The sequence below is a fragment of the Malaclemys terrapin genome, chromosome 2 (genome assembly GCF_027887155.1).
Source record: "Malaclemys terrapin pileata isolate rMalTer1 chromosome 2, rMalTer1.hap1, whole genome shotgun sequence".
Classification (NCBI taxonomy): Eukaryota; Metazoa; Chordata; order Testudines; family Emydidae; genus Malaclemys; species Malaclemys terrapin.
Genome location: NC_071506.1, coordinates 175,596,298 through 175,610,580, shown reverse-complemented (window position 1 = coordinate 175,610,580; position 14,283 = coordinate 175,596,298). Strand labels below are relative to the sequence as shown.

The 14,283-nt window shown below is 44.0% G+C and overlaps 1 protein-coding gene across 1 annotated transcript in view; it reads right to left on the bottom strand.

The window, feature by feature from the left end:
* FH (fumarate hydratase) overlaps positions 1-14,283 on the bottom strand; it is a 40,700-nt gene that overhangs the window by 20,304 nt on the left and 6,113 nt on the right. Inside the window, exons 2-4 of the mRNA XM_054018728.1 lie at positions 8,889-9,023; positions 3,847-3,957; positions 2,467-2,643 (exon numbers count right to left, since the gene is read on the bottom strand). Of these exons, the coding sequence (XP_053874703.1) occupies positions 2,467-2,643; positions 3,847-3,957; positions 8,889-9,023 (423 nt within the window). The remainder of the gene's footprint in view (positions 1-2,466; positions 2,644-3,846; positions 3,958-8,888; positions 9,024-14,283) is intronic.

The window sequence follows — 14,283 nt, the reverse complement described above, 5'->3', positions numbered from 1 at the left end:
TTCTTACGACAAGACTGTGTTTCCCAAAGCATGGGGTGTACCTGCAGAACTAGTTCATTGGGGAAAGAGGCAACAGACACACCACTCAGTTGTTCTCCTGAGTATCAGCTTTCATTTAAAAGGAGTCTCTAGCTGCAACCATTGTCAAGAAAACCTTCAAAATGGGAAACAAAGTGTAACCAAAGCAGCTTCAGTGTGCAGATGGCCTAAAATAGCTCTGAGGTATGAACTGACCCATTCCTTTCACTGCTTCTAACACAGATGTCAACTACTATAGGTCAAATGTCAACACTGTTAAATTATTTCATTGCTCCAAAGTATAAGAATGGAGAGAAAGTACCATATAATGGAGCTCCATAATATCTACATACAGTTGACTGTTATAAGTCTACAGTTAGACTCTTCTACTGCAGCAGCTGTCAAACCCCAATGTAAGAACTTACAGGGAGAAGAAATATTATAAACAAACAAACAAAATCCATAAGACAGCAACACTTTGATCATTTTTGTCAATCCATTACACTATTATATTTAACTCTCAAAGGAGATAGCTTAGCTACACCCACCACAGCAACTGAAAAAGGGACAACTTTTTGATGGCCAAGGAATTTAACCTAATGTGCAGAGACAAAGCATGAGTGACATCAAATTACTGACCTATAGACTTAAGAGTTTATTTCATCTGCAACTGCAAAATAGCTAGCAACTTGACTGCTAGTAATCATTATTCAAGCATAGCTGCATGTGAAAGCTCACAAAATTTGACAACCCTGGAAGTTCAAGCCCTATATCTATAATCAACAGAAAAGATGCAACACGTACAACAGCTCAACCCTAGACCTAAGGGATATGAATAGTTTATTTTCCATTCCCTTCCAGTCCTTCTCTACTGGGACTGCCAAAGAGAAGATCACTTCAGATTGCCTATACTTGGAATTAGCCCTGACTGAGCCATTGGTGGCTAGCAATCTAGGTAACCGCACTGCTGTTGGTCCCTAAGTGTAGACAAGTCAAACTAACATTTGCCCAACAGAGTTTATCCTTGCTTGAAATCAGGTATGACACAGAAACTTTGAATATTACTCCTAGGGCAATTCTACGCCAAAAATAAAAAAAATGCACAATATTTTAAAATTCTGAAAAATTCTGCATATTTTGTCAAAAGACTACAAAAGACACCAGTTTCAATTATTTTGGTAATTAATTTCAAAACACCTATCAGCAAATATGTCTAACAATATGGACAACAAAAAAGATTCCCCCAAAAGTAAAGAGTTAAAGAAACCTCTGCAACAACCCAGTTTCTGTTTATCTGTCATGCTTTTGTCAGGCACCTCAGTCTGGGGGTGTCACACATGCCAGCTAGGCACATCTTGGGGGAAAAAACTGCCCCTCTGTTCTTTTAGTCGATTCTCTTTTTTTTTCCCCCTGCCCCTGTAGGATTACCATATTTCAAGTTCCCGAACAGAGGACACTGGCGGTTGGGGTGGGAAGGGAGCTGGGTGGGAGGTACAGTTGGAGGGTGCTGGAGGGATGTGTGTACTGGGGGGGGGGGGGTATTTGGGGAGTGCTGGAGGGGGCTGCACGGGACCACCCGGCCCAGACACCCACACTCTCCTCCCCTCCAGAGCCCAGCCGCAGGGCTAGATACCCGCACCCCCTCCTCTCCAGAGGCCAGCTGCAGGCTCTGCTCCATACAGCTTAGTTACTGTCCCACTGGGCAGAGACGACCTGTACCTGCTGTTAGTTGGGGGGATGATATAAAGGTTCAACTGTTCCTGGAACAGCTCAAGTCACACCCACCCCGCAGCAGGCCTCCCCCTTACCCTCAGTCTCCCCTCCCAGAAAGCAGCAGGCCCCCCCACCCCCCCCTGCAACTCCCAGCTGTTGCTTCTGGCTCTCCCCGCAGGGCGCAGCTCGTGGGCTTTGGCAGCTGCCACACAGGGAGGGGGCCCAGCTACACCATGTGACCGAGCGGGACCAGCAAACCTGGGAACCGCAGCCCACCTGCGCCTCCTGCACTGGTGCATTGTGAGCTGGGGAGCCGGGATCTGCTGGGTCTAGTGGTGGCCAGCAGCTCTGCAGCACCAATTCTGCAGGAAAAAAATAAATTCTGCGCAGAACATTAATCCTGAGCAAATTCTACAATGTGCAGTGGTGCAGAATATGGTGGTAAAGTGGATACAAGGAAAAAACAAAATGTACAGAGCAGGGATTCTGTTTTTGTAAGTATAAACAAGCAGTAATTTAACATCCAGCTAATTCACCACTTAATTCAATAAAAGCTTTAAAGAAGAGGTCTAAAATTTCAGACCCGAACAAGCCATTTGTGTATCAAATACACAAAAATAAAAATAAACAGTACCTCAGAAGAATGTTTGGATTTTTATAGTAAGAACCACAACTTGAAAGGTTTACTTTTTGCAAAACAACCCCCCAAAAATATTTGAAAATGTGTATAATAACCTGGCTTTTATTAACATGATCATTAGGATGCACTGGATCCTTGCTTCCAAGTTTACCTCCCATTATTTCAATGGCTCTATTGCTTATGACTTCGTTTACATTCATGTTGGTCTGTGTTCCAGATCCAGTTTGCCACACCACCAAAGGAAAGTGATCATTTAATTTACCTTCAGATACCTATAGAAAAATAAGAATGTGTTAATTTCTGTAACCATACAATCAGAGCTTCCTTCCCCAGATGCTTGTTAAGATTAGCAGCAAACAGGGCATCCCCCACTAAAGGAAAATTTGATCAGCTACTACCCAATTCAGAAATTAGTGAGATTATCATCACAGGATTGATTCACTCTTGGGGGCCTGACTGTCCATTTGAACTGAACACACCCCTGGGGTCACAGGTGGTGCTTAGCATGTTCAGGACCATCATCTCCAAAATACTGATATGCAGTTGTTTCTAGAGAGATCAAGATCTATGGGTGTGCAGTCCCCCTACATGGGCTCGCCCATTCCAGGTTGAGCATATAATTTGGATAGGAGGCATTTGGAAGTCGTTTCTAGTTCTCTAGACTGGCATCAAGCCAGAAAAGCAGTCATCCAGATCCACTGCAAGTGATCCTGTGCTGCTTGCTTCCACTGAAACCTCAAGGCCTAGTGATATGGTCCTATATAGGGAAAGAATCAGGCATACTGTGAACAATAGACCCAACATCAGTAGCATGGTATCAGCTGTCACTTGCTAACTAAAGCTTCTCCTTTCTGTCAGTCAGGTGGCTTCACAAATCCTGTGAAGAAAACCATTTGCCAGTACTGATGCTTTACCGTATCAATTCAGGAAGCAAAAGACGTTGATAAATTGGAGAGGGTTCAAAGCAGATCCACAAGAATGATTAAAGGATTAGAAAACAGGCTTTAAAGGAGCTTAATCTATTTATCTTAACAAAGGTTAAGGATGATTACAGTCTATAAGTGCCTACACGCAGAACAAATATTTGATAATGGGCTCTTCAGACTAGCACACAAAGGTAAAACATTATCCAATGGCTAGAAGTTGAAGCTAGACAAATTCAGACTGGAAATAAGGTGTACATTTTTAACTGTGAGGGTAAATAGCCATTGGAACAATTTACCAAGGGTCATAGTGGATTCTCCATCACTGGCAATTTGAAAATCAAGACTGGATAGTTTGGGGGAATTATTGGAATTATTTTGGAGAATGTCTGAGGCCTGTGTTATTCAGGAGGTCAAGCTAGATTATCTCAGTGGTCCCTTCTGGCTTTGGAATCCATGCATTTTTTCAGAATCATCTGTTCCTATGGAAAGCTATTTTACACTGAAATAATTTGATGTATAGTCCTGATGTTTTGAACACTTTCCTCCTACCTCATCTGCTGCCTTTATAATGGCATTAGCAATCTTCGGATCAAGACCATAATCCTGATTTACTTCAGCAGCTGCTCGTTTCAAGATGCCAAAAGCTCTTATAACTTGAACCTGAAATTTCAAAAATATGTTTAAAGATGTGAATGTTTTATGTATAGAAAATACAGGAAGTCGCAAGGTTTGTATAACTCCTTCTAAAGCTAAATCTAGCAAGGAGGCAATCAGGTAGTCCACAGGACAACGTATGCTGTATGGCTAACATCCATTGAAATAATGTCTGACCAAGCAGTGCAGAAAAAAATTGTAAAGAAGTACTTTGCAAGTCTTTTTCCTTTGTACTAAAAGTCTGTTTTGGTATATAGTGTGTCTTGAAGTGACACTCACACCTACAGATCAGAAAATAAGTTGCCTTCTTGGAGATGGGTCTTATTACAGGTTTCACTTCAAAGTATATGCCAAGTATATACCTGGAAAACTGTGGGTACCCTAGCACTATATTGTTTCAATTTGTCCAGTTGCAGAGAAAATGAGGCAACCTACACGGAGGACAAGAACTTCATTTTATTTAGTGACTAAACTCTTTAATATAGATAATTAGTACTGTCCATAATTCTGTTTACCTTATACCGGGGTTCTCTAACTTCATTGCACCACGACCCCCTTCTGACAACAAAAATTACTTCATGACCTCAGGAGGGGGGGACTGAAGCTTGAGCCTGCCCAAGCCCCACTACCTGGGGGGAAAAGCCTGAGCCCCATCACTCTGGGCAGGGGGACCAAAGCTGAAGCTCAAGGGCTTCAGCCCCTAGTCAGGGGTCCTGCAACCTAAGCCCTGCCACCCAGGGCTGAAACCCTCGGGCTTTGACTTTGGCCCTGGGCACTGAGGCTCGGGCTTCCGCCCTGGACCCCAGCAAGTTTAAGCCAGCCCTGGCAACCCCATTCAAAGAGGGTCGCAACCCACTTTGGGGTCCCGACTCCTGACCCACAGTTTGAGAACCGCTGCCTTACATAAAGCTTAGAATCCATAAAACAAATTTGCAGCAAAACTAAAACCACAGTCTTCTATTCAAACTTGCTATTAAAAAATCCTCAGTGGTAAGTACCACGATAAAAATCACTAAAAAAAAGTTTAACATCGCTTTTCAGTAATTTCTTTATGGGCAGGCTCAATGATTCAACAGTTCACTCCATGGAAGAAACAGCTATCTACCTTTCTGTTACTGTTGTTCTTCAAGATATGTTGCATATGTCCATTCCACTGTAGGTGTGTGTATTCCTTATGCACAGATGTTTGAGATAATTTTCCCCTCAGTGGTACCTGTTGGGATGGCTCCAGCACCCCCTGTTGCTGCCTACCACTACAAGCTGGTATAAGAGCACAGAGCCACCTCTGACCCCCTTCAGTTCCTTCATACTGGATGTGCTCCAATAGAGAAGGGAAGGAGGGAGGGTCGTGGAATGGACATGTGCAACACAGCTTGAAGAACAACAGTTACAGGAAGGTAGGTAATCTTTTCTTCTTCTTTGAATGAACTTGTCAATTCCACTGTGATGCTCCAGAAACAGCTAAGGAAGGGTGTTCAGAGTCTACCTGAACAGTGATTGTAAAACACCCGTCTGAAATTGGCATAGTCTCTGGCGTGACAGCTAATGGTGTAATGAAAGTGAAGATGTGAATTGAAGACCAAGTCACTCCTTTACAAATGTCGACAATTGGTACTTGAGCCAGGGGCCGCAGGGATGTGGTGCCGGCTGCTTCCAGGAGTGATGCGGGGACAAGGCAGGCAGGCAGGCAGGGAGGGAGCCTGCCCTGGCTCAGGTGCGCTCTGCTGTCACCCCGGAGTCGCTCAAGGTAAGTGGCGCCAGGCTGGAGCCCACATTCCAAACCCCTCCTGCACCCAACCCCCTGCCCTGAGCTCCCTGCCAGACCCTGCCAGCACCCCAACCCCCTGCCGCACCCCGCATCCCTCCTGCACTCCACCCCCTGCCGCACCCCAACCCCCTGCCCTAAGTCCCCTGACACACACCTGCCCTGAGCCCCTTCCCACACTCCTCCCTGCACCCCTGCCCTGAGGCCTCTCCCACACTCCACACCCCCTCCTGCACCCCAACCCCCTTTCCTGAGCCCCTTTGTATACCCCGCACTCTTCCTCTGCTGCAACCCCCTGCCCTGAGCCCCTTCCTGCACACCGCACCCCCTCCCACACCCCGCACTCTCTCCTGCACCCCAACCCCCTGCCCTACATTCATGGCCCTGCATGCAATTTCCCCACCCAGATGTGGCCCTCGGGCCAAAAAGTTTGCCCACCCCTGTCCTATATGGTCTGTTGGACTTCAGCAAGTAGTCCGGAAGACTATAAACATGAACACCTTTTCATAGCAATGATGCCATGGTTCGAGCCACCGAATCCGCACTAGATCCAGGAAAGCAGTGCAGGTGACCAGTTTACCCTCCTCCATCATTACTGAGAACTCTTGCTTGGAATCCTCTGGTAATTTGTTCTTGAATTTAGCAATGTTCTCCCAGACCATGTAGTTGTATCAACTCAGGAGCGCATGTTGGTATGCAATCCTTAGCCGCAGGCCCCCGAGTAATGAAGTTTGCGACAAAACAAGTCAGGCCTTTTTGAGTCCTCGCTCTTAGGGATGGGGGCTTGGCCCTGTGTTTCCCGCCCATTGGTGGCTGCCATTACAAGAGAATCTGAAGAGGAGTGACTGTAAAAACATTCATACCCCTTAGAGGGAAGGAAGTATCTTCTCTCTCAGCTCATTTTGCTGTGGGAGCCAAAAAAGAGTCTTGACCGGCTCCATTACTGCTTCATTGATTGGCAGAGAAACCTTAACTGGGGTGCCAGACACTAGCATGTCCACCAACTTGTGAGAACTCTCATGTACCTCTTCTGCCTGGATGCCAAGCACTGAGGCCACTCTTTTCAGGAGATCTTGGTGGGCTCTGTGGTCTTCCAGAGGAGATGAATCTCTCATTGAATCAATAGCTTTGTCTGGTGCGAAGACAAGGATGCAACTGGTGGCAACTCCATAATCCAGTGTTTCTCAAACTGGGGTTGCCGTTTGTGTAGGGAAAGCCCCTGGCAGGCTGGGCCGGTTTGTTTACCTGCCCCGTCCGCAGGTCCGGCCGATCGTGGCTCCACTGGCCGTGGTTTGCCGCTGCAGGCCAATGGGAGCTGCTAGAAACGGCGCAGGCCGAGGGACATACTGGCTGCCGCTTCCAGCAGCTCCCATTGGCCTGGAGCGGCGAACCGCGGCCAGTGGGAGCTGCGATCGGCCGGACCTGCGGACGGGGCAAGTAAACAAACCGGTCCGGTCTGCCAGGGGCTCTCTCTACACAAGCGGCGATCCCAGTTTGAGAAACACTGCCATAATCTATAGTGGAAAAGCTACTCAAGAAGGACCTATTTGGCTGTGACCAGTCATAGTACTGGACATCAATGCTGACGGCGCCTGGTGCCTGACTCAACGTCGGGTATCTGTGAATGATGTTCCCAGTGCCATTGTGTCCAATGAGCGTCCCATGATTGTCAAGATGGTTGAAGTGAGATCCTGGGTAAAGGAGAGACACTCCAGGGAGCCCAGAGTGGTCTCTGGTATGGACCCAGAACCCATCCTCATCAGGGCCATTGCCCCTTAGGAAAAGGCCAACACTGAGGCTGCTGCATTGTCCATGGACCCGATGACCTTGAAGGAGGGTAAGTGCCCACACGTCCATGTCAGTGAACAAGGAGTCAGAGGCTTATGATAATGGAGGCGCTGATGCAGACAGTACTGGAGCAAGGTATTCTGAACCCGGGGATGGCAGTACCGGAAAAATTATGTGAGGTTTCCCTCTAGATAAAACAGATTTGGGAGGAAGTGGTACCGGGGGCTCTCGGTGCAGTAAGGGGTGAGCTGCAGGAGCAGGAACTGGTTGGATGGTTTCCAGTGCTGATGAAACTGGTACCGAGAGGCTAAGCAAGTCTCTTGCGGCAGCTTATGCTTCTGGAGTAGATGGGAGCAGCATCGACTGTTAGCTCCTTAAACGCCTCTCAGAGGACAGCCTTGACAGCCTTGGCACAGGCTCTGGAGGCAGCAAATCCCTCTTCGGAGGCGAGGCTTCTGCTGCGGCTCTCTCTGCCACACACTTGCCTCTAGCTTCGATACCAAGGTTGATGAACGAGACTGTCTGGGTTTCTTCTTCAGTACCGGGGATCAGGATCAATGAGACAAAAACATCTGCTGGAGCACTCCATACTGACACTAAAATACTTGGGATGCTCTTCCCATGAGATGACTCGGCTAGGAGTCCAAATACTGCTTCCATAAGCAAGCACTTAAGCCTCGCTGCTCTATCCTTTTTCAAGCGGGGTTTGAAGCCCTTGCAAATGACACTTGTCATTAACGTGGGCTTCACCTAAACACTTCAGGTAGGTCGGATGAGATTTACTGATTGGCATGGGCTTTGAATATGTCCTGCAAGACTTAAAGCCTGGGAAGCGAGGCATCATTCCAGTATGAAGCGTAGTACTGAAAGAAAAGAAACAGTCCCAAAGAACACAAAACCAGAACCCTAACACTAACATACTTGAGAAAAATTCAAACTAACAATAATTAACTGCAACTATTTACAACAAGTGAGGGAAGCACTTGAGTTAACAAGTCTGAGATCGCTCTGACAATCGTTACTGGCAGTAAGAAGGAAGTGACTGGGCTCAGAGGTGGCTCTGCCCTCTTATACCAGCACAGAGTGGTGTGCAGCAGTAGGGGCACTCGAGCCATCCTGACAAGTACCATTGAGGGGAAAACATCTCCAACATCTGTGCATGAGGCGTGCACACACCTACAGTGGTATAGACATGTGCAATCACTCAAACATGAACAAGACCTTGACATAAGGATTGAGCCTTCCAATCATAATTGAAAGGTACTGTTAATCTTGTATTCCTAACTAGTTCCTAGCAAAACTATAAGGAAAACAGACTTATTCTTATGTTTAAATGAGTTTATACTGTAAAAAATAAAAATCAACATAGATTCAAGTTACTTACTGGCATCCTCTCGCTAACACCACCTATCTTAAAGTTCATTGTAGATCTCACAGTCTGGGCACCATAATACTTGTCATTTGGGACCTTTAGTTCACCAAAGGTATCATATTCTATTCTAAAAGAGTCTTGACTGGCCTGAGGAGGGAAAAAAAAATACAGGTAAGCAAATTTCTTTAGAAAGAAAATAAATGCCTCATACCCAGTAAAATGAAACAAGATAATCCCACAAATGGGGGTGGGGGGAGAGGGGAATGCTACAGACACACACAGCTGGCCATGAAATAAATTTTAACATTGCATCCCAGGGTTTTCCATGTTTTAAATTTTTTCTTGTTTTGAAGCACTCTTTACTGCACTAAAGAAGAGTCACAAGTGTTAATATGGTTAATACATAATTCAATACTGGATCATGGTCAGCCAGTAGTAAGTGGTTTGAGAGAGACAAGTCTTCTCCTGCCTGTTGTATGGAATAATTCATCCTTATGAAGCATTCAGTTTCTTTCAGCCAAGAACACATCTGCTTCTAGTCAACAAATTACCAATTCACTTAAAGCATAATCACCTATCCTGCTGGCTTCAATTTAAAAAGCTGAAAATACAAAATTCAGATCTCTGTGTATGTGACGTGTTTAGAGAAAACTCAGTCTAAAAATTAACATTGCTCTGAGACAAGAGGGTCAATTTTTATTGAAGCCCTAGGATACCAGGCATGTTGTTATTGTTAACAATAGTAGTCGTACAGTAAGAGGAAAATGTCCATAATAAAGTTTTCATACAACATTCAATGCATATTATAGACTTCTATTACAATATTTTATATAGCCAGGAGCAAATACATTTTAGTTGACCTATTTGGATACTGAAGAGTTAAAAGTTTTTTTGTTGTTGTTTTTTAAACGTTCAATTTTGGTGAGATGACCAAAACCATATGGGATTCCACCAGGTAAAGCAGGGCACAATTTGCCCTCCTTTCGCTCAGCTAGGAACAGCAGGAATTTTCTCTGAAGGAAGCACCATCCATCCTCTTCAATCAATAATGCTTGCCTTCTTATTTGGCTGTACGGGAGAAAAAGGAATCCTTTATTGAGGACAATGTAAAAGAAGACTCATGCTTCTTACTCTAACTATAATCTAGTTCCTCATAGTTTTCTTTATCTTACTCTAGTTGCCTAGATCATTCACGTACACTCAATGTATCATCTGCTGAACATTTTCTATATTTAGTCTTACTACAGCCAACGCTTCACTTGGACAGTGACTAAACTTACCCTTTGTATTGATACACATAGACTCATAGACTCATAGACTTTAAGGTCAGAAGGGACCATTATGATCATCTGGTCTGACCCCCTGCATGCTGCAGGCCACAAAGCCGTCCCTACCCTTTCCCTTGACTCTGCTGTTGAAGTCCCCAAATCCTGTGGCTTAGTGACTTCAGTTGGCAGAGAACCCTCCTGCTAGCGATCCCTGCCCCATGCTGCGGAGGAAGGCGAAAAACCTCCAGGGCCTCTGCCAATCTACCCTGGAGGAAAATTCCTTCCCGACCCCAAATATGGCGATCAGTAAAACCCCGAGCACGTAGGCAAGAGTCTCCAGCCTGACCCTTGTTAGCCATTATACTATTTACCTGCCATGGCACGGTATTCCTTTGGCTAAAATCATGTTTTTCCATTAAACCATTCCCTCCATAAACTTATCTAACAATCTTAAAACCAGACAGGTCCTTCGCCCCCACCGTTTCCCTCGGAAGGCCGTTCCAATATTTCACCCCTCTGACGGTCAGAAACCTTCGTCTAATTTCAAGCCTAAACTTCCCCACGGCTCTGTTCCGCGGTGAGGGAGAAATCAGGTAAACAGAGTTTGGCAGTATGGTCCAGTTTTGCAAATATTCTTCAAAGCTATTAATGACCAAACTATGATAAGCCACCACACCACCCCTTCCAATAAGCAGCTTCCAACAAGCTTCTGGGGTAGCTGCAACATTATAGCATGAAAAGATTAAGAAAAAGTTACAAGAAAAGGAGGATACTGAAAAGGTAGCAAAGAGGACTCACTAAGGAACAGTCCAAAAAACCTTTAAGGCTTTAGTAGTTACAGAAATAACTCACTTTCTAGGAGAGAGATCTCCACTTTCTAAAAATGTACAGGGAAACAGACAGACATCTGGTAGAAGCAAAGTGCCAGGCACTGATATTCAAATCAGCTCTGAAGTATCTGTAACTGGTATTTGGTTCCATAAATACCCAGGTGTGCTATTTGGGCACCTAATTGAAGCAGCCAAATTTGAAACTTGATGGAAATGAATATAGATCTAATACTGAAATCACCACTATACCAACAGCTAGTCACCAGAAACAGATATACTCAAAGATGTAAATTAATTTTAACTAAATGACCTTTTAGATAAATAAAAAAAACTAAGTTCCACTGGGGCAGAATCTATTTCTCAAAACTCGCAAAGTTCCAGTGTCAACAATAGGGAAAATTAAAATAATTAACAGCTAGGACTGACCACAGCCAACAGGCCACTACCTATGAACCATCACTAATATCAGAATGCATGTTTCACAAATAAAAATATGTTTTTATGAAATCATAACTGAAGGATCAATTTCTTTGACTTAAGGGTGATCCAGTGTTTAACTATCATTTCTGACAGACAGCCTTCAACAATTCAAAGACTAATTTTTTCCCGTGTTTCAAAATATAAGTATCACCATAACCAATCAGACTATTGGTCCATCAGATCAGTACCCTTTATCCAGCAGATGCTTCAGACAGGCAAAAAGCCCCATTTTGCACACTCAGTTATGCAAATCTGTAAGAGGTGGTGTAAAGAATTTCTTCCTGAGTTAATCTGGATTAACCTAATGTTTGTATAACTACAAATGGTATCACCTAAAGCAATGCAAATGTTTTTAAGAAGTCCACTATGTGACTGCATCTTGTCACAGTGAATTTCACAGGCTACATACACATTGTGTATACAACATATATAGACACACACACACACACACACACATTCAGTTTATCCTTCTGCATGCTACTACTTAGAACTGAAGGTCCTGATCCCACTCCCCACTATAGCTCTTCCTACAGTTCTCCTGTGGCATAATGGAGCCAAACAGCCTTCTCTGTAAGGATATGACAAATCATGTCTGGGGTGATTTGTATCAGGATGAATAAAAATAAATTAAATTAAAAAAAAAACAGAAATGCTATTAAAAATAAACCTATTTGAAACTAAATTTGAAATTATGACTAACATATATTAAGGTTTAAACTTACTATATTAAAATCATTTAAATTAAATAACAATACACAAGCAGTACATTTGCTGTGACATATTAAAGAAAAATCAAACCAACAAACTGGTGGAAGTCACTGGCTAAGCATGTCAAACCAGAGTTTCCTGAAATGCTAAACCAGCTTTTGACAGCAAATAGCCTCCTCTGCAGGTAAAGACAGAATACTTTCTTCAGCTAGTTTAGTTCAATTACTAGTTCACTCAAAATTGAGAAACTGATGGGGAGTTGAAAAAGCACAAAACCTGCTTTCCTCTTCTAATCTGTGAATAAAAATGAGATGTGAAAGGGTCCTGAAGGACACGACGAACAAAAAAAATAAATAAATAAAAAAATCAATTTACTACAGTTAATATTTCCTATGTTTAATAAATCAGTTAATTTTAAATGTAAGACATGTTTTGATAAGAAAAAGTGTTTAAATATGCAGCACATTTAAGATATGTTTTGGTAGATAACTAAAACTTTTTTGAATACTGTTTGGTATTCTTAATTGATTTCCAATTTCCATCCAAATGCAGCTTTACACAAATCACAAGAAAAATAATCTAGTAAATAAGAAATGAATATTCCCCATTTTCTAAGATAATACAATTATAAAAATTAAGAATCTGGATACACGTGTGAAGCTATATAATTGCTTATCTAAAAGTATCTAATTCCTTTAATAGAAATAACTAAAAAGTGCAAACATAAAACAAGATTAACATCCATCATTTAAATCAAGATTTTCTGCTTGCTTATTTAAGCCTTGTCTGCTCTACAAAATTAAGTCAACTTAAGTTAGGTCACTGTACAGGCACCACAGTAATTACTGCAGTGGTTCATGTCCACACTATGCCGACTTAACTGTGTGGGGCATTGTAAGGCACTGACACCTGGAGCACCTCCCCACCCCACGCAGGGCTCACAGCCAATAGGTGATATAAGAAGCACAATGTCTACACAGACACTGCATTGCCCTAACTACATCGATCTAAGTGCTATACCTCTCACAGAGGTGGAGTTATTAGGTTGGTGTAGGGGGTGACTTACATCAGTGGGAGCAACGTTGAGTGTAGACACTTAGGGCTTGTCTACACTGACAAGTTTTTTCGATCCAACTAATGTCGCCAAGGGAAAAAAATCGACAAAAACAGTTGCCAAAGCGTGTCTACATTTGCTCCCTCGATCGACAGATCATGTCCACATTTGGGGCACCTTTGTCAACAGTGAGTGCAATGGACTGTGGGTATGTATCCCACAGTGCCTGATGACAACATCCATCGCTAGGTGTTGTGGGAACGTGGAAACGGAGCACGGCGCATCCTGGGATGTGCAAAATGTACCGTCATGCACCGCTTTGTGTCCCACCCCTCCAAAGGTCTCTGGCTTCCTTTCGCGCCATTTTTCCAACTGTTATTCTTTTGTAGTGCATGCCAGCATCTGCAGTGAGAGAGGATGGATCCCGCACTTTTCTCTTATGCGCTGTTAGCTGTCATGAGGACATCGTGCATGGCAGCACAGTTACTCTCAGAGTTACTCACAAAGTTAGCAGAGGATGAATCGCAGGCACCCAAGTGTGATATGGACAGCAGCAACTTATCAGTGCTTTGTGCTTTCACAGAGCATCTGCATTCGGTGGACCATCGCTTTTGGACTAGGGGAACAAACACTGATTGGTAGGATCGCATTGTCATGCAGGTGTGGGATGACGACCAATGGGTACAGAACTTCAGGATGCGTAAAGCAACCTTCATAGAGCTATGTGCTGATCTGGCCCCGACCTGTGGCGCAAAGACACCAGATTGAGAGCTGCCCTTCTTGTAGAGAAGTGTGTTGCAATCGCTGTGTGGAAGCTGGCGAATTCAGACTGTTACCGGTAAGTCACAAATCAATTTGGAGTAGGAAAGTCCACTGTTGGGGCTGTATTACTCCAAGTGTGCAGGGCAATAAATCGCATCCTGTTGCGGAGGACCGTGACTCTGGGAAATGTGCATGAAATAGTGAATGGCTTTGCAGAGGTAGGTTTCCCTAACTGTGGCGGGGCAATTGATGGCAGTGGCACACACATTCCAATTTTAGCACCAGACCACCTTGCCTCTGAATAC